This window comes from Ascidia mentula, chromosome 9 (genome assembly GCF_947561715.1).
Source record: "Ascidia mentula chromosome 9, kaAscMent1.1, whole genome shotgun sequence".
In the NCBI taxonomy this organism is placed as follows: Eukaryota; Metazoa; Chordata; class Ascidiacea; order Phlebobranchia; family Ascidiidae; genus Ascidia; species Ascidia mentula.
This window is the reverse complement of record NC_138574.1, coordinates 1,642,589-1,670,444: the sequence shown is the minus strand read 5'-3', so window position 1 is coordinate 1,670,444 and position 27,856 is coordinate 1,642,589. Positions and strand designations below refer to the sequence as shown.

Here is a 27,856-nt window from a genome sequence, read left to right as displayed (position 1 = left end):
GGGCTAAATGTCATGTTGTGTTAAATAGAAAAGTTGGATAAATCAAGACACAATTGCACAAAAATAATACATATTTAAGCATATATATTCTAAATATATGTAACTAGACTATTTGCGACAGAAAATCAGCTAAAAGATAACATAGAGAAAAAGTTACAAGCACACATGTATACGGCATATACAAATAAATACAGAAACCAACATTGGTTTCCATCTACAGAAAAACACAAGCAAGAAAACAACACAGACTTGTGGAGACAAAATGGGTTGAAAAAACCCAAAGCAACACTATTCGTAATACTCTGCATTATTTGTTAAGTAATTTTGTAAAAATGATTATGTGGAATTGGTGGTAACTGCATGATAGTTGGTGCCATCAAAATCGACTTGTTTTTTACAAATGTGTGTGCATAGGCTGAAATCTTTCAATGTGTTTGGAAAATGATGTGACAAGGTACAGATGGAACTAGGTAAAAAATAACAGTGGCAAACATGCCACAGAAACACATAATTTAAGTGAGTAGTATATTACAGACAAAACAGATACATAAAATCCAAAGCAAATTTTGTTACAAATACGAATGCTTGGTAGTTTTAAGAATAGACATGAGTTCTAACATTACAAAATCCAGCATGGAACAGTGAAATTACCAATTCAAAGCATGACCAACTGCACAAGGTATAAATTAACCAGATCACAATGTTGTCAGTAAGCGCTTTATAGTTCACCTACTTTCTACTGCAATGTGCGTAGAACATCGTACCAGCAACAACGGAACCGTCACCACAATACCTACATTTCTATTATCATTTCTATACATCAACGAGGAACACAGCTTTCCTCAAGTCTGTATTGAATTGGATTAGTTGTGTGATGTTGGTGTTCGTCCACACCCAAAGTTGATTGACGTTGTTATGGTTACACACTCTGGAATACACTTTCGACTCGCCAGGCGACGCCTCCAGACAAGAGTCTGACACCGAGTGGTAGAGTTGCTTGTGGTCGTACTGAAAAACAGTGTATTCTTTATCAAATAAAAGTAAAGATTCACACTTTTTGCAACAGGAGATACAGAATAAGAGCATTTTTAACCTGTAGATATTGCAATTGTCAATGTTATTCCAACTGAACAACTAGGGATACAAAGACTAAAAATTTCCTTTGTGTATTTTGTTTTAATGTTTGTTTCTGCTAACTTGTCTAAAATGTGCCGTTCATATTTCACACGATTCAATTTCGATCGATCAATGACTTCCTAAGAGTTTCGTTGCCTTTGAAACCAACCTTTTACATCAAACGTTGACAAAACTACAACAAAATCTGTCGACTGCATGAATTCTTACCACATATTTCCACAGTTGGTTTCCTTGCATCTGGTGGCACTCCCAGAATGATGCGACGTTGTCTCTACCGACGCAATCGAGACAAACTTTTCGGGAGCTGTCTGGTGTGTTACCTCCTGGTCTAATGTCCTCATGCCAAGTCAGCCACCATTTCTACACAAGATATAACTGGATACTTACAAAAAAGTAAAAACAATCATATCACAAGTTGAGACTTTCTGCATGAAATTCAAAACCATGCGAATAAAGGAGAATAGTCAGTAGATTTAAAAATATATTCCGAATAAATGACAGTATTCAAATAAATAAACAAATTTATTGATATTATTCAGCATATTTATTGGCATTTAACAGTGATTCAGTTTAAATGTTCAATGCCACAAGTTTGCACTTCTGCTCTGCTTGATTATACATGGGAATTATGTCACCCACCTGGTCTGGGTTATTGTTACAATCGCTGAGGTAAACGGGTGCTCCAGATCCTCCGTTTCTTCCGTCCAGACATTTGTCTGTTCCGATGTTCTTTATCTGTCCAGATGCACCACTAGGTGGCTCCACCACTGGGTAGTGGCTATCGTAAAAACATGTCATGTGACGATGAATTTTAACATTACTTTATTAACTGAGGGATTTACAACAGATGAAATTTTTGTCCAAATCTATGAATGTTTACACAGTATTCCCAGAACTCCAAAAGGAGTTTTTTACACTGGAGGTCTATGGTTTACACAATAGAAATTTTTTTACATGTAATATTACGGATTAAGATAAATTATTCTGGAATTTTGCTTTTTCCTTACAAATCCTGATTAGCTGCATTTTTCTGTACAGCTATTTCAACTCCTATTGTATCACAGTTATTAATATTAGTAACTTAAATTGACAAACAACACAGTAAAGTGCGACTGCAAAATAATATTTCTCTACAACTTCTTAGAGCGAAAATCGTATGCCAAATTGACCATGACTTCTTGCATATTTGTTGCTTCACTTTGCTTATCGTATTATCACTCACATTGCAATGTCGTAAGCAATTTCCTTCATGAACCAATCAAACGAACGACAATGAAGTTTTTCACGGATTGCCCTCTGAGCAGAAAGGTCGCCAGTGTCAACATTTTTTACATCGGGTCGTCTCCTGAAAAACACAAACAATGCTTGCTGTTAGTGCTGTATTATAAAACTATTTATAAAGTTTCACCAATAAAGCTGGTTTAGTAATTAATTATCAACTTTTCGCAAATATAAACAAACAATTAATCAAAACTTTGTAATTGACGCACAGCCAACAATTTTTCTTCAAAGAGTCAACCTAAATAATGTCATCAAAGCCATTTAATAATATTGGTTGTAAGACTTACAGTAGCTTATTAAGTTGCAATACCTTGTCTTTAGTAAATTTAACAGCACAGTTAGGACAGACAAAAAGGTGAATACATTCTACAAACAACAAATTATCAATATTAACAGGTAACTTGATTGTTTTAAAAAACATGTTCTAGTTCAAGTGTGGTAAAAGTCCGATGCTCAATTTTAAACTTACATGTAAAAATACTTGGCATATTCATCCCACCATGTTTCTATCACACGTTTGTAATTCTACAATAAAAACAAACAGCTTGTAAATGTTTTAACATACATTTATACACAGGGTAGGATAGGATGACCTTCATTTTTTGGACGTCAAATAATAATGCGTCCAGAATTGTGTATCACTGAGCCATTACACAAACCGTTAGCATTTGATGAAAAAATTAACACATTTAAGTGAGAATATTAAACAAGTCCAAAGTAGTCCAATTTGTATTTTCTAAGACAGAACTCTTACAAATTAGCATGATATGAAAACCCTGATTAAACAACAAAAGACATATTCGTTGGAAAGAATGTAAAATACATCCAGAAATCTTTAAGCTGTGAAAACCATTAAATACACGGAAGCGAACAAAAGCCTTATAAGCATGGGAACAGGATGTTGGAAATATCGTCTAAAGTTTGTTTAGCAGAATCTTGAGTGTGGACCGTTGCTCTGCTATCACAATATGTTACAACTATGGGCTAACACAGATGTGACATTACAACACTTCTAAAGCATTACATCCAATAAAAACACATTTAAGCTATGTTATTGTGGGTAGCAACTATTGTTTAGGAGCTTGATGACAAAGCTGATTATTGTAACAATGGTTTGATTGATTAAAAAGGAACTAATAACAATTAATCTATCAGATTTGAAACACATATTACCAGACCACACTCAAATGTCCACAGACATACAGATACACTGAAAGAGATTGTTTTAAGATATTTTTGAACTTACTTGCCTGTATTACCTTCTTGATTATGGGCATAAACTGAACAAATAAACACGACAAAAAAGCTAAAAAATGTTTTTGCTAAAAACTCACCCTGAAGACGGCGTTGTGTGGAACGTAAGCTGGTGGGGGGTTGCCACGCCAACCTGGAAGTCTGTACACGTGGCCGATGCGACTGCAAGGGACGAACAGGAGCTGACCTCCACACATCCACACCTGGTACAACAAAAGTTTCAATCTATCTTGTCCAACAAATAAAAATGAGAAATTTAAACTCTCAAAAAAGACTTTATTATGGCAGGTGTAACGACTGCATTCAGGATAATTTTGTCAACTTGCAGATGGTTGGAAAATAAACTTTATTCGGATGTCGTAAAATAATTAAAAAACCTTGTACGAAAGTTCAAAGTTTTCCCCTCCCCATATTTCCAAGCCGTCGTCATAGAGACCGATTTCAAAGAAAAATTCTCGATCAATTGCGAACAGACCACCAGCCATCGCAGGAGATCTAAATATGTTATGAACTTGTTTTCAAATACCAAAAAATACCGAAAAAAATGACCAACATTTGTTCTAATATTCATGCTTACACTGTTAATTTTGGAAACAGGAACAAACGAAAAAAAATATGAAAAAAATATTCCGCTTATTTTTGGCACATTATTCACACAAAATCATTTTTTTCTCAGCGATATGTTTCAATAAAACCCACCTGTAGGGCTCAGTGAGATGCTTTCTTCGTGTTTTTTCTTTCTTGGTAAGCGGAATCCGCTTCCATGAAAAACTCCAATCCCACGCACCTCGGGCCAAGCCATCAGAATCACCTCCTGCTTGTTCAGTGAAAGTGTATCTGGAAAAATAACAACACTCGTTTTTAAACAGATTATGAACACAAATTTATACCAAAGAAAAATACACTGTACTTGCGTTCCTAACAAAAACTTTTAAAGTGCTATCAAACATTTTTTTTATATATATAAAAAATGTACACAACATGTTTTGTGTTACTCTACAATGAAACAAATAAAAAGATAACTATTTGAACTGAGTTGCATTTGTAAACTGAAATAAGTATGACCACTGAGCAAATTTATAACAAAGAAAAATGCAGTATACTTGCACTTCTAACAAAAAAAAACAGTTCATGCATATTTGTTACATGGCAACGCCATTAGCAAAAGTCTGAATCATTTGGCAACGGATACAACACATATATTTATGTTAAACATACTTGTTTCCATCTATGACATCAATAAGTGGAACAGTGCAAGCTCTGTGGTCATTCACAATCGGAGTTATAAGCGGAGGTAGCCAGTTTGGTCCTGCCTCACAATGTGCATCCAAATATACCAGGATCTGCAGTTAAGAACACCAGGTTTGTCCCAACAGTGCCAAAATCACGCATTTTTTCCCATTTAATGTAAATAAACAATTTAACATATAGTCTGCACTTCCACACAGGTATTTACATGTTTCTATCAATCAAACACTTAAAAATGTTATCAGGAAGAGAAGTAGAACAATTATTTGTTGTTAAACAGAGAATACAGATTTGATGTTTCACATTAACAGTGAGCACAGCAATTCTTATTACCTGTCCCGTTGCTTTCTTGGCACCGATACTTCTGGCCCTGATCAACCCTTCCCTTCTTTCATTTCTATACAACTTCACAATTCCATTGAATCTTTTAATGTATTCATCCATGGGTGAACCAAGGTGTTCTTGAACAAAAAAATACTAACTGAGATCCAGAAAATAAGCTAGACATTCTAACAACATTTATTCATTGCAGCAATGTTTAATGCGATCGCATGATTGGCAGTATCGTCCCACTGCGCAGGTCCTTACTTGACGATCACAGCTATTGTACACATTTATACATGTAAGAATGTTTCGCCATAACATGGGATTGTGTCTAAATATTTGCAAATGTACCTTTTTTGCTTCCGTCATCAATCATAACAATTTCATGCAAGTATTCTTTCGGGGTGTTGTTGATCACATTGTGGACAGTTCTTATCAAAGGTGACCAGCCTTCGTTGTGAAAAACCACAATTACACTAACTGAGGGAAGGCTTGGTGGATAATTCCAGTGTTTGCATCTAAAAATCAGACCAACCAGTTAAATTTGGAAGCATGGAACTTCTAATTGATTAGCTATTGAATGATGATAATGTTAGTTAAGCACACTTGCAAGCACTATCTGCCGTCAGAAGTTTTTACATGTGTATTTATAAAAGTATATTTCATGTTTGAGCTTTGGTTTGACCGCGCAACAAAATTAATATCGTTATTGTGAATAGATTTTCCAAACGCAAAAAAAGCTGCAATTAATTCGACACATGAAACCGTGATGTTTGGCAAGAAAGAATTAACACATGCATGATAAAATTCACACTTTGCGGAGTCATTATGCACCAATCTAAAAACCTACTCTTGGTGTCTTAAATCTTTGGGTGCCCTGTCTAGTGATATTCTGTCACTGGCCACCATGTTGAATCCAAATTCATTGATCGAGTCTTTGACACTTTGATCCAAACTCTTATCCAACACGACTTCCACTCCATATTCTCCTGCTCCTGCTCTCCTGTAATACAAATTTATATTTATTCGTGTGATAAGTTTTTCAAAACCAGTTGAATTTTGAGGAATCCCATAAATTTAGATTTTTTATTCATTTGAATGTCTTGCTACAGATGTGACCAGGTGTAATATATATTAAAACAAAACAAAATATTATTTTGGCCTAGCAGCTTTTAAAAATCGAACAAATATTATGCCTGGAAGCATCAGCAGCAAGATGTATCTGTTAAATACTGTACTACAAAAACAAGACTATTATAAAACAACATCAAACACTTATTTGTACTTTGGTAAGGATGAGTTCGCCTCATAATTTCCAAGAGCATTGTGATCCAACCAGGGATATTCAAAGTCATTGGGGGTCTGGAAAATAAAACAAACATGAAATGAATTCCTTGAACATGCACTAACTGCAGAGTCAATAAGGCATAGTGATAATCAAACTTAATTTTCTGCATACATGATTTTGTTTTTATGTAAATGACAGCACAGCAGTTGTTCAAGATGCATTCAAGCCTAACACACACAATTTATTAATTGCAATTAAAAAATATCCCACTTAATTGATTACAAACGAACTAAAGTTAGTCTTTGGTTAGAGATTGTAAGGGATGTTTGCCTTAATGCATTGCAACTTACTCTTCTTTCCCAATCAAAAGGAAGAGATTGTTTTCCTGTCGGCCACTTGCTTTTGTCCACTTTATGCAGTTTCTATAATACATACATTTGTTTCATACAAAACAAGAAAAATTTAACTTTTAACAAAATAAAAAACATTTGTGTAGGTTAACTGTAAGCATTTTTCACCTTTTCATGATTTTCGTTGTTTTGATGCTGGCCATTTCCCCCATGATAATCATAATCCAAGTTTTTTCGACTGTCCCGCGATTTTACTTTCCCGTCTTCCTTGAGGAAATAGTAGTAATACGCAAACGACAGACACGCGAACAAACAGAACGTTTTTAACAACGTCTTGGACTTTCTTCTCATCATTTTCACAAATTGTTTAATTCCTGAAAAGAATTGAATGTAACGTAAAATCATGACATTTGTTGCCACGTTTAGCCTGGCTATAAATCAAATGTAAACGTGGCAGCAAATGCACTAGGTATGAGTGCACATGCTATGTGGCTAGGGTACGATAGCCTAAAAATACAACGATATTGGTAATTTGCATACAATTGTGCACATAACTTATACTGAACATAAACTTGCAACTTTGTTGCTAACTTGCAGTCATATTAAAACTTGATGCTTTTGCATTGTATATTTCTATGTGTATCCGATGACGGAAACGTGTGGTGACGACAAATGATTTTGAAACGAATTTGTTTCCCTCATCTGATTTGCTTTTTGTCGGATGATAGAAATGAGTTCATAGAAATCACACCGATGACGTGAGAGAATTTTGTTTTTATTGTCAACAACAAACAACTTGCAAGGTGTTTTGGTTCGTTAAAAACGCGAAAAAACGTCGCCATTGTTTACATTGCCAGGTTTGTGCAGCACAAAGCCTAATGTGAGTGCGCCACACTGGCTGATCCCAACTACAACAGAAGATCTGATTTAAATCAGGCTCTACAGAAAATTTCGTTCAAACCAGATCCTGGAACGATGGCAAATCAGTGGGAAGGTGCATTTGTATTTGCTATTTTTTTCATATTCTTGTATTGGTAACAAGGCAACTTTACATGGATTCTATACATATAACTTATGTGATAATTAAAAAATAAAGTCCTTTAAAATTTTGTTGTTAATTTAATTGAGAAGTAATTTCTGCTGCATTTTCTTTTCATTGCTTTATTTTGAAAGACCCAAGAACATGTGGCCAAGGAAGCTTTGCATTTTTTTAGATTTAAGACGTCAAGCGAGGAGATTGGAAAATGAACTGGATTTAAAACTGGTTTCCTTTAGCAAACTAGGGACGAGCATTAGCCACAATGCATCCTCAATATCTGACAACACTCCTCTTCTAAACAGCTCATCAAGTGATCACATGATTGAAACCATGGCAATGGAGATCGAGCAACTTCTAGCGAAAGTATGCTTGCGTTAATACCCTACAACAGGGGTCCCCAACCACCAAGTCGTGGGCTATTACCAACTAATGTCATTAATTTCGAAATTCCTTATGCCCTATTCCGCTACCAATAAATGCTGCATGGTACTATACTAGTATTTACCTATACTCTCACAATTACAGCGTCATGGAGAGTTTCACTTATGTTATCCTTACATTTATTTTTGTTATTATGCAATACATATCTACAGTTGCTAAACTGGTCTGTAGGGCAAGAAAGGTTGGGGACCTCTGCCCTAAAGCAAAAAAAATTACTGCACCAAAGTATAGTTGGATTCAATTCTAAAAAAAGCATTTAAAAGTACCGACCATTGTACAGAAAGAAAAGTTAAAACCTTGCTTTTCAGTTGACAGGAATGAATGATAAAATGTCAGAATATCTTGAGTCTGCCAACTCATCTAATCCTGCCATGATGCACACGATACAAAGGCACAGAGATATTCTGCAGGTAAATCAAACTATGCAACATAATTTATAGTGGAGTTTAAAATGGCTGGTAACTTTTCTGTATGCAGGACTACAACCATGAATTTCGTAAAACTCGTACCAACATTCATTCACATCGTGAGCGAGAGGATTTACTTGGATCTGTCCGTCGAGACATTGAGTCAGTTATTGTTTTTACTTCTGTGTTATTTCACATTGGTGTACACTTTACATCTACTTTTGTCATTGTTAAATTATATGTAACAGTAGGTTATATCACCTACACCACAAACCAACCCATGTTTTTGCAAAACCAAGTTGTTTTACAATTTTTTTAGTGCTTACAAGAACTCAAGTGGAGTTAACAATAGACGGACTGATCTTTATATGAAAGAACATGATCATTTGCGAAAGTAAGCTTGTTATAATATTAATTTTTTTCTCTTTCATCATAATCAATTCGAAATGTTTTGCAGTTCTGACAGACTTGCTGATGAGGCCATCGAGTAAGTGTTGAATGTCTTTGCAAGCCCGTAAAACTGTTGTTACAATTTTTTTCGTTTGTTTAGCATTGCTATGGCATCAAGGGACAATTTAAACCAGCAGCGTGCAATGTTCAAAGGCATCACAACAAGAATGAACAACCTAGCAAGTAAGTCAAATGATTTTACCACCTAATGTAGGAAGTAATGTTTATTGCCAGTCATATGCCATTATTGTCAATGAATTTGAATGATGAATTTTATGCACCCCACTTCACTGTACAGTAACTTACCACAGTCAATTGTCAGGACCTTTTTCATGCCAATAATGTCGTGCAGATCGATTCCCCGCTATAAACAACCTTGTGCAGAAGATCAAGTTGCGCAAGCGTAGAGATTCCCTCATCATTGCAGCTGTTATTGCTTTTTGTATAATTCTTATTCTAATTTACTGGCTACACTAGCTGTGGGTGGTTTGGAATTCCAAACATTTGTCTGTGACGTCGTCTTATAACATAAATAAAAAAGAATCTGTTTGAAACAGATTTTATCCAAGCAGCCATGAAAACGTGAAATAATAATAACAATAAGCATGGATAATGGAATAAATATTGTAAAGCATGTCTCTTAGGGTTTTCGAGTCGAATACATGTCATGCTTTTCCAGCAATTAGGTTGCAGATGCATTGATGCTTACATGTGAAATATGTTGCTTAGCTCACTAGAATAAACTTTACCACAAGTACTGGTAGGTGATGATGACTTTGTGGAGGTGTTAGTTCTGATTATGCACAATTTAATTTCCACACATATTCCACTAAATATGTTCCGTTGGTTGTTTTATTGTAAAGTATTGTTCTGTGTCAGAATTTGTTCGTATGCAGGAGTGTAACATAATTTGCTTGTGCTGTTTTATTGCTCTGTTACAAACGCATTTAAACTGCTGACTGTGCAGTTGAAAGTGATTTCTTCTTTGATTATCAATTTAGTTTGGTTTGAATTTTGGTGTGGTTCTGTGGCACTGAGAGTAAAACTACATTCAAACATTGCTCGTTTCATTAATGCTGACATTTTAAACAAAACTTTTGTGTTAAGAAATCATAGTGAAAAGTTATTTATTGTTATCTGTCCTGTGAAAACTCCTGCAATAAAATGGAAACAGGTATTTTCAACTTTCAGTTTAGTCTTTTTTATTTCACTAAAACAAGTAATTTGCAGTTTGCCTGGACATGGACGGTAAGTCATCACAGAACAATTTGCGTTGACCTTTCAATATTTGAAGTAATTTAAACACAGTGAACTTTTTGCAAGTAACATAAAATCACAGTAAAGCTCACAGCCTCCAGCTTCACATTATTTTAAATTAGAAGGAAATTGGAATTATGTTAGTGGACAAATAATGAGTGATATTTATGTATATACAGATTACTCCGTACACAAGTTAAAAATTGTTGTAAGTATAATAGGATGTTATAAAAAGTAAAACATGGCGTAAAGATGTTAATAGTAAAAAATTTATACAGATATGTACAAAAACATTGTTGGAGTTTTTGACCTGCTTGATTTGCAAAATGTACAACTATTTTTGAAGGAAAGCAATTAAAATGCAAAAGAAAAGCTACAAATGCTTGAGAGTTTTGGTGGATTATCTTTTTTCTATTAAATGCTAAGCTAGTAAAAACATTGAGGCACTTTCGTTGAAGACAAATCTAATAAAACCAAAACATGCCCACTAACGCATAATATAAAATATTCAGGCACAATGTGAAGTAACAATGATGTGGCACTTGCGTGTTCGTGCATTATTCAGTAAACTTGTGAATAAGATAAAATGGATTGTGAATTACGGAAGGGTGTGTAGTGTAGCAATAGTTGTGTATTAGGATTACTGGAATGACAATTGTGCATTAAGTGTGAATTATTGTAACACTAACTGTGCAAAAATCATAACTATTAAACTTTAACCACAGTACTGTGATTTGCTTCCCACAACTATTCTCACAATGATTCACATTGTGTCCGCCATTAGTTGGGTTCTATAGAGATCATCACGAACCGAACGGTACATTTGTCGCGAGTGCGAACGCAGATTTTCAGCTGACCGCTCTGCTCGCTCTATGGAATCGTTCAAGCGTGAATCAGGAAGGACGACCAATGAAGACGGTTTTGTGTGAATCCTTGACAATGAAGATGACCGACGAAGATTTAGATGACTTCTGCAAAGCAATGATCGCATTATGTTCAGTCGCAGAACACACTTTGTAGATAAACTTGTTGTTTCCGTAATTTTTTTCAAACCGATTTGTTTTGTTCAAATCGTTACCCGATGCCCCCGGAAACTCACAATGACAAATCAGGGCATTACCAGGCACAGTTTGAGAACCATCGCATTTTGTGATCATGCTTAAAATTACAATTTAAAATAGACTGATCTTCTGGCAAAAAATTATCGTACTGTATTCTTTTGTCTGCCATAAAACTTAATCACCACATAATTAAATCATAAATACTACAAACCTTTATCGGCATTTCACATTGTATGACCTTTTAATTGCAAAACTCAACTAACCTCCTTAATGGTTGCTCTTCACCATCGCTTTCAACAATATAGACACTCGCTTTACGTACATTTCCACTTCGACCACGAGATGGTGAAATGTACACAGACGCTTTCGGCTTACTGGGGGTGGTGTAAAATCTTCCCTGTCTTGGTGCAGCTGGTATGTATACCGGGCCCATTGTCTGGGCCTGGGGTTCCATGTATATCATGCTGGGTGGAGGGCCTATGACTGGCGCCGTGTGGACCATTTGCGGATATACGGGGGCGACTGGTGAAGTAGCCCTTTGATAGGTACGACCCATTGGGGGTTGGGAAGTCCCCCAAACAGGGGGGGCAAGGGGGGCTGGGGGTACATATGTCCAGTAGCCACCCTGCCAGGGATTACGGGTCTGTGACCTTGATCTTCTCCTTCGACGACCTTCAACTTCAGGACTGGTGTCATTTCTATGTGTGCTTGTTTCACTTGCGTCATCACGCCCCAGTGACCTTGACCGCCGTGACCTTCGACCTCGTTCAGTGTCGCGTGATCTTCCAGTTGTCAGGTCGGCAGATTTAAGACTCAAATCATCAACATCTGTCGACTGTGGAGCAATTTTATAATGAAAATATGTAGAAAGTATTAAATAAAGCAAGGTCAAGTTCTTCTTTGCTCACCTTTTTCGGGCCTTTACGTTGCAATTCATCTTTAAGAGCCTAAAAGTAACAAAAAGTTTAAAGTCAATACATAAAAAGTAGAATGCAATTAAAAAAGTGATTGGGAAAGGTGGGCATTGCAGATAAAACAAAACGAAGACCAACCAGAGTTCAAAATCCAATTTACGTCCTAGACCCTAGTGTTTACCCTTTTATAAATTCTTTGTGTTCTGTTTCGTGACCTTGAAGTATTGGATCCAACATTTGGAGAAACACTTCTGGGACTTTCTTTTCTACGAGGTGAATATTTTCCTGAGGAAAACTCATCTGAATAATATCTGGGGGTGTCTTCGTCATCAAATATCCCTGACTCTGCCTCTGAGCTCTCATAATCGCATTCATCCATACATGCAGGTGGAACGAAATACCACGACATTGTTGTATATAAATGTGTTTGATCACATATTGTGCTACCTTGTTTTCCAAACTTAAAAAGATTTAAGTTTATGTTGATGAAAATATTGAAATTAGCACCAACTCTACACTTACACACAAACTTTGTGGATTGCATTAACTGATAACTTGTTTTGATACAAACTTAGCAAATACATACTTTTGTACAAATTGCAATGTTACCAGAACAACCATTAACAACCCTAACAAACTTTTGATAGGAAGAGTATTCAAGCATGAACACATTCAAAGTATCATAGACATGCCCTCAACAGCATTGTTTGCATGAAAAATCCTTCAACATTAACTAATGTTCTGTCACAACTTGTGAAACCTGGTGCATCACTCAAAATCTTAAGTCAACGACTCCAGGCTTCAGCTAACGTCTCCAAATAGCTCGTAAACCATTACTTCGTTGTAATGGGCAGAGCACTCGATATTTATTTGTCTGCCTCCCTCTTTACTCGAAAGAGTAAAAACTTGTCACGACCTGCCACAATGTCAACGGCCGCACAATAGCCAGCAATTTGTTTTTGTTTCGTGATCAAGTGACAAGCCGGCATTCTTTGTGTTGCGGATGTTTTGTTTGATTAAGCTCTCAAGATTGCCCTCAATTACATATTTACCTGAAATTTCTGAATTCTGGCATCCATGGATAAAACTTGCTATGCAATATGTAACAAATATATGAGTGTGCTTTTTTCGTATGATACTACTAATTAAAAGTATAATTTTTTTGTGAAATGTGATAACTGGATATTGAACATAACTTATGCATATTTTTATAAAGAGTACAAACTAATTACTGTAACATATGCAACTTTATGTCAATGTACATAAGCCAATAGCACAAACAATAGGTTTATACATGGGCAAGTGCTCTGAATCAAACAGACAAGTAAGAATTTCAAGCCTATTTCACATTGAACTGAAAGAAATTACCTTTATATCATGTCTGATAGCTTGTAGATGTTCACTGTCAGAAACAGCTGGTGAGTTTCGACCATTAGAAGTTCTGCGTGGGGTCGAGGTATGGGCTGGACGTAGATTTTCCTTCTCTTGTGCTTTTGCTGCATTAATTTCACCCCTGAGACGAGATATTTCACCGCGGATCGCATCCAGCGTACTGTCACGCATGCTGCTTGCCACAGACCTACAAAGGAGAGATGATTTTTGGTCAATGGAAAAAAGTATTGTATAAAATGCACATCTTAGAATTTTTTTTTGAAACAGAGTAAAAATAGGTGTGGTGATATTCCAATATATTTTTAAAGCAAAACTTTTTATATGAATGCAGAAATAATTCATAAAATTTTGTGCAATTAGTGAAAATCCACCAATAGTTTCGTACCTTTTGCCACTGTCTCTTGACTTTAGACTGGCTCCACTTTTGGAGCCATGCGGGAAACCCCCGAATTGGGGTCGTCTGATGGTGGTAGCTTGCGATGGCGCGGTCGATGTGGAACAAGAATGAGAATGGTGACGAGGACGCAAAGCTTCCCTCACTGTCGATGTTGTACTGAGGTCATCGAAAGAATCATCCTGAAATAAATAAATATATTTGTTTGTGCTGAAACAAACCAGACAAATACACACTAATGTAACTTGATAAATGTGATTAAAACAAATGTTCCCCTCAAAAGTATAGCTGACAAGACAATTTGATTTTACATTTGTCCATACAAGAAACAAACTGGATAACAAAAATTATTATCAAACAAACCAGAAAAAGGTTAGACACATGAATATGAGGACAATCATCACTTTATACACTAACGTATTTCCAAGTTTTATTGCATATCACTTACATGGGTGTTTGGTGGTTTGTATATTACAACCCTGTCGATGTAACTTGTTTGAGGTGCCGACCGATTCGTTGGAATTCTGCGAAAGCAAATAAAATTAAGGTTTCCATGCTTTCAGTTTTTCTATTATTATTGCAAACCAAAGAAATAGTTTTTAAATTGTAATTCCAAAATGCACACATTTTTAACTTTCACTACAACGCAATATATCTTAGGTCACAAAAAGTGTGCCAGCCATCAGTATATATAGTTTACATCCAAAATTACACACAAAAAAGGTAATTTTTAACAATAATTACATGATAAATTACAAGTTGTTTAAAACGTGTAAAATCATGATAATTTGAGTGCAAAATACTTGGATTTCATAACTTTGAAAATGAAAGCCAAAGCTAAAATGCTGTTGATCATATTAGTAAACGTTTCGAACACATACTGGGTTCATCATCAGTACATCACCCTTCTGCCTGCTCAGTCGTTTATTACCCCGACGCTTTTCTGCATTCGCTTACTGATGATAAACCCAGTATGTGTTCGAAACGTTTACTAATACGATCAACAGCATTTTAGCTTTGGCTTTCATTTTCAAAACGATAATTTGAAATGCACAAATTTTGTGCATTCACAAAAACATAATCAAACACATATATACCATGGTTTTTAATGCTGCTAACCTGTCTGCAGTTGTCATTGTAGAAGTTGTGTCTCCAGAGGCAGCTCGATCTCTTTTCTCTGTAGGTTTTGGTTGAGAGGGAGATTGAACTTCCACAGCAGTCGGTGGTCTTTGGACAAGTTTAATCCGAGTTGGTTGAAGAGGAGTAGCGGATGTCGACTGTCTGCTGCTCTCCGAACCAACAAAACCACTGTCTGTTCCTTTGTCTGAAATATAACAAATATCTCGGTTTCACTGTGAGTTTACTGTAAACAGAAAATTGAATTTATATTTGCTCTTATGATATATTTTACATGTCTACACATGCGTATTAACAAAAAAAGGTATAAATAATTTATGTCACACCGCCCAACTTCAAATATACACATAAATATGCGACACAAGCAACAATAGACACAAATAATAAAAAAATACTCACAAAGAGTGATTGACAATCAAGGTCAATGCAATATTTTAATATAAAATGTTAATTTCGCCTAAATGACATTGTCATTCTCTGCACTGTAGCAATAGATAACATAAAACTTAAGCCTCACAGTTGGCAAAATGCAAAGTTTAACAAAAATCATTGTTGTCTTATTGTCAGATGGGCAGCAATCAGAAAGATAAAATCTCGCACGCAGTAAAATACTCACTTCACACTTGGAATTCTCTCACTAATAACCCCATGTTACATATTTGTATTCTACTGAGACAAACTGCTTCTTACAACAGAAATTTAAACATCCCGGGCACAAGTTAAACATTAACACCGGCACTTGTGTTTACTCAACCACAGCAGAGTAGACGCTACGCTTACTCAACCATAAAAATCACCATTTACAACCCAGCAAATGTTTAATATTTCTATTAACTCCTTCAGTGCTCTGTTAGCCTCTACATACCAGTTTGTTGTGATTTCTTGCTTTCACGCGATGGCGCTCTTCGCTCTTTTCCACCTTTACCGACAGGACGAGGAAGTCTGCTATGGCTCCTCCTAGTGGGCGAAGGCGAGGTGGAAGGAATACTTTCACCCATACTGCTAAAGCTAAAACATAATGATAAGTTAATATTATATTCAGGCAACCAAAATTACTCACAAAGAGACAATAAAGGCAGATAGTATTGGTACCAACAATCACGAACGTGTCGGTCGTTATGCAACAGACCTTCATCAGGACAAGTAAGCAAGACACAAACAAGACGAAAAGTAGTAATGTGTGAAAAGGCAGAAAAAGGTGAAGAGTTGTTTAAACAGGAAGGCTGATTTTCCCTTATATTTAGGCAACAATGTTACACAGCGTAAATAAGTAACCTTGATTGATATCTTTGTCGCCTTGGCTGCGCCTTTGGGGACTCAACTGGGGTACGGGGTGTTTGTGATGTCACAGAAGTGTCAAGTTCAGCAGAAGCTGGCTCCAAGTATCTGAAATGCAAAAACACAAATATAAAAACACATTCCTATGCTCTCAATACAAAGTTTCTGACATTGTGAAAAAAATAATCACAGCATAAAACTGTTTTATTTATATTTGAATCACAATGTATGTTTGATTTCTATGCTTCGAACTTTATCATAAAAAACTGCATGTTAATTTTAATTGAAACTGTTCATCAACCTGCATTTTATATAACCAGCAATATTTGTAGATATGCTTTTTATGTTACCTGTTGGACAATGGCCTTGGACTGAACTCCTCTTCATCATGTGATGATACGTACTGGCTTGGGGCTGTTGTGTGACCATCGTCTGTTAATGTTGATCGATTGTATCTGAACACAAATACATATTAGGTTTATATCATGAACACACACACAAATCTAAACACTTTTGGGGCAAAACTACTGTAACGTAACCAGTCCCACAAGAAGAGCATTCTAAAGAAAATATTAACCCTAAATTGATTCGAATTTAAACAATGCTTCTATTTTATGATGTGCTTTTTGTAAATCGCACAAACAAACAAGGCCCAATTGTAAAGATTTTGGACACAAAAACTGTCGTTAGTTGATCAATCTCACTTGTGAAGAAGTTGGTTGAATTTGTTGTCAACATCGCCCTCTGGTGAGCTTGGAACTTCACTTTCTGTTACTCGTGAGCGAGCACTCACTGGTTCTGGTGACCTCTGCTGGTTGTTCACTCGAGCGCGAAGGTCATTTACTTGGTCTCCCAATCTATAAAATAAAACCATGTTGAAAAATAAGACTTTAAAAGAAAAAAAGATACTGCATTGTTAAAAATTACTGTGACTGAGAAATAAGTAATAATATATGGTAATGGTAAATAACATGTAACAGCCATCATTAGGTTCACAGGCTTCGCAGCCCAGGCATTGCAGTCTCAGTTGGTAAAGCATTGGTCCTGGTTAGCGCATGGTGGTGAGTTCAAACCTCACCAAGAGTTAAATTTTTCAGATCTCATTCCAACTTGTTGGAAAAAAGTGAATGATCTAGCTTGGCTGCTATGCCTGGGCTGTGAAGCTTGTAAACGTAATGATCTTGATACAATAGCTGAGATCGCCAAGTAAGAACCTGCACAATGTGGCAATCCTGCCAATCATGCGATCGCATTAAACATTGCAATGATGTAACAGTTTTAGGTATTGTTAAAAACTGTATATGTTTGTAGTTTCAGAGTTTATACCTTCCAATATCACGTTCCATTATCCTGTCGGGATCAAACTGCTGGCACTGGTCAACACTGCCCCCAGTGGCCAACATGTGTTTCTTCTGTTCGGCAGCGTGTTCGTCGATTGCATTCAAATAATCCTGTTCCAAATTATGCAATGCTTCAGTGATATAATCCATCGCCTGTTTCAATTCTTCCGAGTCCAACTGCATGTTGTCCATCAGGGTATTGAAGTCGTTGATTTTATTCTAAAAATGAACAAACAGGACTAAATAATAGGGTGCAAAATATCTGGAGTTGACGAGTCTAAAAAGGAAAGCCAGAGCTAAAATGCTGTTTTTCATATAAAGTAGACGTTTCGAACTCTTGCTGGGTTCATCATCAGTACTATAGTAAACTGCTCGCAAGAAGCGTGAAGGTAAAATAATCTTATGATATTTTATGAATAAGGTTTCAGGTAGACCAGAATCTGCTACCAGCTGTACTAATGAGACCCTCAAGGTTTGGAAACTATCAACTAAAGGTCAGGGCAATAGAATGATTTAAAGCTTGTGTCAAACAACAAAAATTGCTTGTCAACATTTAAGGCAATTTTTGTTGAGTAGTTTTACCATCTGTTGAAAATATAAATATAACCACTATAAATAAAACAAACACATTTAAAAAGGAATCTAGGTAAGGTTAACAATAACCACCTGTAGGTCTTTGGCTTGCAGCTGAAGTGCAACTTTGAGGAATTCTGTAGTGGCTGCAGCAGGAAACTGAAGGCTACTCTCCACTATACTATCTCGCTTCGAGCCACCAGAGGGTGCAAATGACCCTCCAGAAGACTGGCGATAATGGTTGCCAGGCAACATGCTTGGATTTACCTGGTTGAAACGTAAGAGAATAGAAGGCATTTGCTTGAATATCAAATGTTTTAGTGACACATGAGTGCATAACATTCATATCCCACAATTATTCAAACATTTGGTTACAAAACAATGACAAACCTGTTGTTCTGGAATGTTTTGATTGTCCTGTGATTGTTGCTGGTGTTTAATTTGTCCTTCTTCAAATGGAAGAGTTGGATCCTCTGGTGAAGGACGTGGAACTGACGCAAATATGTTGATCTATGCCCAATGCAATAAAACATTTGATTTTTACCCAAGGTTACCATAGGCTTAATATTTTAAACACAATACAATGTATAATAATTTTGTTGCAAGAAGAGCTTATTTGTATAGGTGGCAAATACACTGCTTTAAGTTGTCCATATACACATATTAAATATAAATTTAAACCAAAATTTTGCAAACAACAACGTCAGAAAATTAAGTGGTTTTGGTTCACGTTGCAGTGTCATTGTAACTTGAATCAAAACCTATTTTAATTGTCTTCATTACATTCAAGAACACACAAAAGAAACATGAATTTAAAAGGTTTTTAATGTTCAGTGATCAGTTTTCAAAGTAAAAACATCCTTAGTTTTTAATAGGTTAATAAATTGAAAAGGAATCCCAATTTTCAGCATGTTTAACAAACTTAGACAGGCATTAAGTACATCTCGTTTAGATTTGTGTTCAGGCCTCTTAAGATGAAATTGCATTGTAAGGTTTACTATAGCTTCATAAGTGAAAAGAGTAACAAAAATAAACATCTTACCTTAGCTCCCAACCTCAAGTGGTCAATGGTATTTTCTGCTTGAGCAAATTTCATCAACAGAGAATCGTAATTGCTCTGAAAACAACAGCAAAAAACTGTAATGCTTTCAAGTTATAAAATGCTTTCAACGGCTCTGGACAGAACTTCTGGCGCCAAAAAACTAAAACGACAAGTTGTTGTGACGCACTGATTCGCCGTGACAACAATATGACCCTTTGGAACTAACCTGACTCAATTTATTTGAAGAATTTTGCGAGCCTTTGTTAAGAAGATTAAATCGCCATGTTTTTTTAATCCCCTCACAAACTTCTTAATCCCTTAAACACACACAGCACCTTGAGTGTCCAACACTCAATCAATATAAAAAACATATTATCATAAGCACCTATTTAATGCTGCACAAGCCATTTCACTTGTAATACAAAACATTGGCCTTATCTGTCTTTGCACAAACAATACTGATCTGTTCTGGCAACCTACAAAGATTTACTAACAATACTTGCACTATTACAGACAAGGGGGTGTAGAAAGTAATGCCTGTAGCTGTCTTGTAATGTCAGATTAAGCCCTCTAAAGTCCACGTTTGAAAGTTTTTAACAAATGTCTTTTCTGCAGGAATGTACATGCTGCAGTCTTAACTGATGTGCTTTGGAAGGAAAGTGCCTCCTTACACTGTGTGAGGAATGTACTCACAAAACATTTATGTCTGACAATGTTTATACAACAGTTACTCGACAAAGGACTTTCCTTCTGTGTAAACATATTTACATGTCATTAGCTTGAATTGTAAAACAACTCAAAATTTCACTGACAAATGTTTTTTAAACTGCACAAAATATAAAAAGTAATCTTAAAAAATTGTCAAATTAATAACAAGAAGAACTTCCCATGTGCACCAGTGTTGCCCATTTTTTTAAGTTTCAAAGGAGCAATAACAATTGTATCCACCTTTTAATTTGTCATCGGTCAAAATTTGGATGCCACAAATGGAAAAAAATATTCTTAGAATCAAAAAACAAGACAAAGTGACTCCATGAATCTCACATTCAGACATCTTGGTTCACACTCTGTCTGTCATTAATAAAACTGTTTGGATTGCTTTCATTTCCAAAAACTAGTGGATTTTATGTTCCCAAGATCATATTTTCTCGTTGACAATATCAGACTCATAATTTCGGACACTTATTAAACCATAGTTTAGCAGGTGTTGTTCTGGGGAATCTGATTTACCTGCAGCTCACGAACCAATTCCTCTTCTCTCTTACGACTCAAAGCTTCTTCTTTCAACTTGGATTTTAACTCCGTACGGGAAATGTCAGAATGAATGCTCATTTCATCGGTGCTACTCTCACGGTTTAAAGCAGTGCTTCTCCTGGTAAAAAGTCAGAAACATGCTATCAAATATGCAGAAACAGAAATATAATCTTGGTAAATTGATCATAATTTAGGATCTATTGATAAGTTTGGTAAAATGTTATTAAAGCAGAATAATTGCAGCAGAACATATGGGTGTCTAGATTTATTACTGGTTGATTTTTACATTTTAGAACTCTCAAATATGCACACAAAAAAGTAACTCATTCAAATGCTCATGTAAAAACGTAATATTTCAAGTGAGCAGTCTATGGACTACAAATTGCAAGAGTTTTTCCAGTGACTCTTTAGATTATCATATTTACCTTCCATTTGACGGATTGTTTTTTCTCCGTGCTCTACTTGCAGCTGGGGATCGAGTTGAGTGAGCAGAACTTTTTCCAAATTCTGATGACCCTGAATTGTCCCTGTAGTGACAATGTCATTGTAATGGATTTGTTCTTTATTCGGTTGTGTGATTGTTTGTACCTGGGTGACTGCTTGTTGTTCGGAGACAATTTTAACTTGTTTCGAGATTGAGGTTTCATTTGATACTGCACTCTTGTGGACGGTGTTCTTGGTGAAGTTCTGCATGTGAATAGAAAGAAAGACCCACGATTAACAAACTTCTAAATATGAAACTCCTGTTGCTGCCAGGCATATTGCAATTCAAAATATACTTTTTATTTTTAAAAATTTGATTTTTGAACCAAACACAGTCCAAATAAAAAAATGAATTATTAAAACAAAACACTTGGAAAAGGTCATGGTGGTAATAAAGTTTTTAAAAGTATCAGTCTGTTTCAAAATGCATCAGAAAAGTCCATGACAATACCACGTAAAGAGAGCTTGACAACAGAAGCATTTACCTTGATCTGTTTGGACTTGTTCCTCCACGCAAAGGTTGCCTAAATTCATAAACCATATTTGCAAAAGTGCAAACCAACCTGTCACTAAATAACACACTAAAAACAATTAAACTGTGGCACCCGATCTTATGTGGCTTCAATTACACAAGTTAAACTTTACATAACTTGTCTGCATAGTAATCTAACTATCAGTAGTAGTGAGTAATTTATTACAAGCATGGACTTATGCCCTGAGGCAAAACTTACTGTGGCAATTTTTTTCTTTTTGTTGCTGTCACTGATTGTCTCTCTTCTGGAATAGAACAATAGCAGTTACATTCACAACATTTCATTTAATAACAATGGTATTTTAATGTATTTTTTTATTATAAATGCATATAAGTCTTCTATTTCAAGCTTAGTTGAGGAATTAATAGTAAAATGCAAATCACAGATATTTTTACACAAATAAAAGGCCAACAAATACTAATTAACTACAAAAAAGAACATACCATTATCATTTGCAACTTTCGCATCATTTTGATCAGGTTTTTCATCTGCAAATATTTTTACATGGTTACACACTTCCAAACTGGTGGCTATGTTTAGTCAAGCAAATAAACCCACCAACTATTTCCTCGGTTCCCATATCGTCAAGTTGTTGGATTAACAAATCTCTGAACTCCTCAGTTGTCCCGAATGTTGCCACCAAACTAATGAAACACCATGACACAATTTATACACACATGAATTCGCAATTAATGCACAAGTAGGTATGTAATATATATATATATACACAGACTATTTTGTCATGGTAGAATCTAACCATCAATTACGCACTAAAACTGATGATGGCTATGCAGGCTTAATTGATTTTCCAAAAATTTCAAGAAACAAGTTGACTTGAATTTGAACGTTTTTGTTTTAAACAAACAATTTAATTCCAGCATACATGCAGTATATAAATCACATTGCAAATAAAAGTAACCATTTTAGTGTCATCCTAATTAACATGTGCAAGTGCAAAGCTTGCAACAACACTATTTTTGTCATTAAGTTGGACAAAAGAAAATTTTATGACATTGCCCCAAAACAGTGACAAAACCACATTTATCTTATTTTATTCATCAAAAAATGTTCAAGAGACCTTGCATCCCACCAATCACAAAACAATAACCACCTGTTGGGCTGGTGAGTATCGGCACGTTGGGTTGGGACAACAAAACGATCTGCAGTCTGACCGAGGTTATCATTAGTGCCAGTCAATTCTTCTTCAATTTCAGATGAAGACGATGAACTAACTCGTCGTGCTCCAGTGAACAGGTTGTTGAAGTTTTCCTGGGTTGGAATGCGACCGGTGGAGTGTAACGGCTCATCTTCTGGATCATTCAACCACGACTGAAGAGGTGCAATTGAGTCGTCTGCGGAATCTGCACAAATAATTAAATGGAAAATTACATTTTACTGTATATGTAAGGGACTTTGAAAAAACGTAATATTTTGACATGAAATCAAACTTCCTACCTTCACCAGTGCAGACTGGAGTGTCTGGTCTCTTATTCTGGACAAAAGATGGACCTGGTGTGTTTCCAGGAGTTTTTACACCTAAAAAGAAAATTTGTATTTTTACATTAACCATCTGTAACTCACTGAACATTTGTAAACTGCTTTTAATTCAAGTAAGAATAATTAAAAACATCAACGACAAAAAACACTAAACCAAAATCTTTAGTTTATTTTTGTGGTAATACCTTCGCTAGCATATCCAGTATCATGGTAAAGTCCATTCAACAATTCAGACTGTTTGACTTCTGCCGAAAACATTAAAAACTGATCAGTGACCCTGACAATCTTTTGCAAATACAGTACTGGTTTCCTTAAACTTTGGAACAGAGATAATATGTGACAACACCAGTCGAATTATGTCACAATAAAACCGACATGATTTAAAAATACCACCAATATATAGGTTAAACATACCAGGATCGTCAGTGAGAATGGACAAACAATAACAATAAGTTACCTGGTTTTTCTGATGACGATGATGAGGTTGTTGATGATGATGATGATGAATGGTGGTTTCTATGATCATTCGGAGCAGGAGTGCGCACCTCAGATCTTGTGTCACTTTTGTTTGATTCTGTGTTTCAAAACAACATATTGTGTTGATTTGAACAATTTTTTTTCACTTTTTTTTGTTCATGCCTCTGCTTTTCCGTCCAGACAGGACTTTTTGCTCAAGATCTTGTGGAATATCAGACAAATCATCGTCACTATCAGCAACTGTGTTGGCCTGGATGAGTCTCTCAATCTCCTCAAACTCAGTTAAAGATTCTGTTTCATCTTGGTGTTGACCTTCAGCAGTAATTATCATTGAATTAAACTTTAAACATTTTAAATCTCACACTATTCATGTAAACAATAGTAAATTTTTGAGAGATTTTTGCGATACTTTGTTAAAAAAATTTATTTCAGTTTTCACTCGTTTAGAAAAACTTCTATTGATCTGATTTGTAAAATTATTATTTAATTAAATTCTGCAGACCATTTTTTATCCTTTAAAAAATTATTGCTTTCAAATATATTTACACAAACAACAGCTCATTTGAAACACAACATGAATCCAACATTAGTAAAGAAATAACTGCCACCATTTACTTGAATCATTCGATGCCGCAGTCTTTTTCTTCAAACTATGTCCATCGCTTGCCTTTGAAAAATCTTCAGAACCGCCTGTGAAATCTGCTGCCAGATCCTCAATTTGAGAACGAAAATCAGAAAGTCCGACGTTACCTAAATACAATGATCGTAAATATACCACAAAAGTAGTGATTATGAACTTGAGTGCAAGGGTTTACCTGATGCATTGCTGAAGTCTATTATTGGTTCAGAATCTGAAGTGGTTCCGGTTCGATAATGGTCTTTTGTGACAGGTGATTCTAAATCTATCCACAAAAAACAGCTTTTATCAATGATTTTGAAAGTTTATCATTTTGAAATTTTTTTACAATTTTATTTTTTTAGATTTAAAACACGTTTATAGGTTTGATGCAATGCTGAAGGTTATTTCAGTAAAGTAAACAATACTTAGAATCAAATCCTAAAAAAACAATACAAACTGTTAAAGTATACATCTTAGTTTATAAGTTTTATTTAAAAAGTGGCAGAAACTGTCAGGAATAAACCCAGCTTATTTATATCTGCAACTAAAATTGCTTTGAAAGGGCAAAATAATATTTATCGCAAAAGGGTGGCCATTACCTGAGGTTTCAACTGTTTCCAATACTTGGGCACTTGTGTCTTCATCTGTGAGGTGTAAACTCGGGTCATCGATCGGAGCTGAATCTGAACTTTTCTCCGTAGCTCTCATTATTCCAAACTCATCAAAGTTATCGGCAGATGCATCCCCAGAACCTCTGTGTCCCCTCCTGAAAGTTATTAAATAATTGGATTGAATAATGGTTGTCAAAATGTTTGTATTGATAATCTTAGTGTTGGACCTGTATCACCAGCGACCTAAACAAATACTTTGGCCAAATTATCCGCTTGAAAGAATGTAGGCTGTTTGATGGATCATTAATAAAAAACTGCATAAACTCAAAAAAATCTGGGTGGTTGCCTTCATTTCTTGACTTGCCACAATTTACATCAATTGATTGTATTGCAGACAAATTTAACTTATCCAAAATCACAGGAAGTGATTCTTGGTATGGGTTGAAAACCATTAACACTGAATTTCAGCCTTGTTATAGCAATACTTAAGCAACTTTTATATTTCTTCAAACAACCAATAACAATTCTTTTGGCATTGTACACATATCACACAAATTTAAACATTTGAAAAAACAGTTGCCTAAATAAAAATGCTTTTGCTCAAAACTTGCCTGTTTCTGTTGAAACTGCCATTTCCGTTTTTCCTATTAGAAGACATATTTGTGCTGCAGCTAAAGATCCATGGCACAAAAATGAAAAAAAAAAACAACGAGCAAATAAAAATAAAACTAGATTTTTACCCCTGAAAACAAAATACATAAATAAGACCTAAAGCGGATATAAACCATACTCAACAAAAGTAAAAATAGGGTTAACAAAGGAGTCAAAACAAGAGAGGGCATTTAAATCTGGACAAAAGAATTTTGGCGTTGTTAGCATAACACCACAGTGCCCATGGAAAATATTTGATGTATCTCTTTTGTTTGATCATGAAATACCAATATTGGCACTTTTTAAATATTTGCTTTTTCAAACAAAAAATCATAAAAAATTAATTTATGATTTCCCAACAAATATAATTGATTAAAAAGGGTTTTGTACAATTATGAAGCTCTAATCATTTAATTATGGCATGCATAATAAACTTGGCATGAAAGCTTGTTTACAGCTAAACATGTTCAGTGGAATATAACAATCAATCTGTTCCATAAAGGTCACAAATAACAAGTCAGAACAATGACATGAAGTGAATCACATTCTTTAATCATTGTTTTCAAACAATCAATCAACGCTACTATATCAAAAACCTGATGAAAACTGAAACTTGGTGAAGGATAGTGTTCCAGCGCAGATTAAATTCCTTTGGTTTAAGTCACATGAACATTTTTGTTGCAAAATTATTTACTGCAGTGTTCAAAATTAAACTAAAACACAAATTATGACAAAGTTGCAATGAACATTTCTTTCCTATTTGCACAAAACAATTAACAGGGCTAGTTACAGAATGATAATAGTAAGGGTGAAAAAAAATCATATTAACAAAAACGAAAATTGTAAAAGCAAAAATTTGAGTTCAGTTTTCATTTGGGAAAGAACATTTTAAATTTTGCATAATATGCAATGCATGTAAGTGAACCAGTTTCCAATAGATCTGGAATACCATCCATGTACTTAACCTTTACTTGTGGCAAACACAAGAGACTGCACTCAACATTCTTCGCACTTGATCTGCCGTACAATGAACAACTGCCAAGCATGACTGACATTTTCCAAAGCAATGTCTGTCTAGAAACAGTGCTTTTCTGAACACAAATTATTGTACATAATTTACATGTTGAACTTCATGCTTGGTGGTCCTAGCGTCTAAAAGGTCAGCACTGCCATCGCTGTGCAACAATCAAAGTAATACACAAGTTCAAGCTATCTTGCAGTTATACAAAAGCCATATTTTACCCACAACAAAGCCACCTAGCCTACCACAACAACATACAATGTGGAACATTGCACTTGGTTTCATACAGAGATGACTGTCCCATCAATTATGGTCAAAGTATCAACAAATGCTAATCCTTTGCTGTTTTTCAATGTTGTGGAAGGATTAGCAAAGAAAAGCTAGCAAAACATTTGGTTGCTTGACAATTCCCAAGTTTTACAATTAAATCAGACAGCTCATCCATCAGACTTAACCTTGACACATTAATATAGAAGCATCTATGCCAGTAAGTGAATGTGTGTTTTATCAAAACAAAATCTCTTTAAAATTTCAGATTGGTTCCAACAACAGTAAAGCTTTAAGTACAAACAACCATAAACATGCAATTTGTAAGTCGAAGGGGCATGATGTGGCGATTTTAAGACTTAATTGTAATCCCAACATAGACTCTGGAACAAAAACCACTTTATACATATCAATTATAAGCCTGTGCATAATATGCAAATTGATAAACAACTATGGTGACTTTTTGTCTTACATATTGCAGACTTGTTAATTAGCAGCAAAACCATAATTGCTTGATTTTATTACCATGAGATTGGGCAAGACTCAGAGTGACCTCAACATCTTTAATTTTTAAACCTCAAAAATATGATACACCTAACATGGAGCCAAACGACTCAAGCTGTGTACATTACATGACAATATGGAAAGGTATGTTTGCCATTGCAGTTTTCAGAACATTAAACAATGACTAAGAATGTGCTGGACAGAATTCGAATATTCAGATTTTAACAATGGAATAGTAAATAATTTTTTATTAATATTACAACAAAAATACACACAATGCAAGTTAAATTTTAAGTATGACTATGGTATCATTAAATATACATCTTGCAAAA

The 27,856-nt window shown here is 35.3% G+C and overlaps 3 protein-coding genes across 3 annotated transcripts; 1 reads left to right on the top strand and 2 right to left on the bottom strand.

Annotated features, from left to right (window-relative positions):
* Positions 1 to 67: 67 nt before the first annotated feature.
* LOC145914746 (N-acetylgalactosaminyltransferase 7-like) lies at positions 68 to 7,252 on the bottom strand. Its single transcript, XM_083002581.1, has 15 exons — positions 7,051 to 7,252; positions 6,883 to 6,954; positions 6,530 to 6,606; positions 6,095 to 6,247; positions 5,596 to 5,762; positions 5,254 to 5,381; positions 4,891 to 5,015; positions 4,372 to 4,509; positions 4,050 to 4,167; positions 3,753 to 3,875; positions 2,888 to 2,943; positions 2,360 to 2,482; positions 1,777 to 1,915; positions 1,345 to 1,497; positions 68 to 1,008 (listed from the first exon to the last, which is right to left on the bottom strand). Exons 1-15 carry the CDS (start codon positions 7,234 to 7,236, stop codon positions 814 to 816), a joined length of 1,953 nt encoding a protein of 650 aa, XP_082858707.1. The 5' UTR covers positions 7,237 to 7,252; the 3' UTR covers positions 68 to 813.
* A 387-nt stretch (positions 7,253 to 7,639) lies between these two features.
* LOC145913135 (Golgi SNAP receptor complex member 1-like) lies at positions 7,640 to 10,370 on the top strand. The gene is made up of 8 exons (XM_083000682.1): positions 7,640 to 7,876; positions 8,097 to 8,284; positions 8,671 to 8,772; positions 8,840 to 8,931; positions 9,089 to 9,163; positions 9,227 to 9,256; positions 9,320 to 9,402; positions 9,572 to 10,370. The coding sequence occupies exons 1-8, from the start codon at positions 7,858 to 7,860 to the stop codon at positions 9,694 to 9,696; spliced, it is 714 nt and encodes a 237-aa protein (XP_082856808.1). The 5' UTR covers positions 7,640 to 7,857; the 3' UTR covers positions 9,697 to 10,370.
* Positions 10,371 to 10,418: 48 nt separating this feature from the next.
* On the bottom strand, positions 10,419 to 26,858 carry LOC145913134 (uncharacterized). Its single transcript, XM_083000681.1, has 31 exons — positions 25,693 to 26,858; positions 25,070 to 25,236; positions 24,667 to 24,753; positions 24,467 to 24,601; positions 24,014 to 24,163; positions 23,832 to 23,948; positions 23,560 to 23,619; positions 23,333 to 23,413; positions 22,989 to 23,238; positions 22,436 to 22,521; positions 22,321 to 22,365; positions 22,076 to 22,121; positions 21,830 to 21,868; positions 21,450 to 21,548; positions 21,287 to 21,388; positions 20,838 to 20,979; positions 19,608 to 19,682; positions 18,956 to 19,075; positions 18,659 to 18,832; positions 17,979 to 18,211; positions 17,357 to 17,509; positions 17,003 to 17,107; positions 16,650 to 16,760; positions 16,240 to 16,382; positions 15,357 to 15,561; positions 14,686 to 14,761; positions 14,229 to 14,419; positions 13,820 to 14,030; positions 12,446 to 12,484; positions 11,801 to 12,372; positions 10,419 to 11,447 (listed from the first exon to the last, which is right to left on the bottom strand). Exons 1-31 carry the CDS (start codon positions 25,737 to 25,739, stop codon positions 11,240 to 11,242), a joined length of 4,269 nt encoding a protein of 1,422 aa, XP_082856807.1. The 5' UTR covers positions 25,740 to 26,858; the 3' UTR covers positions 10,419 to 11,239.
* Positions 26,859 to 27,856: the final 998 nt, after the last annotated feature.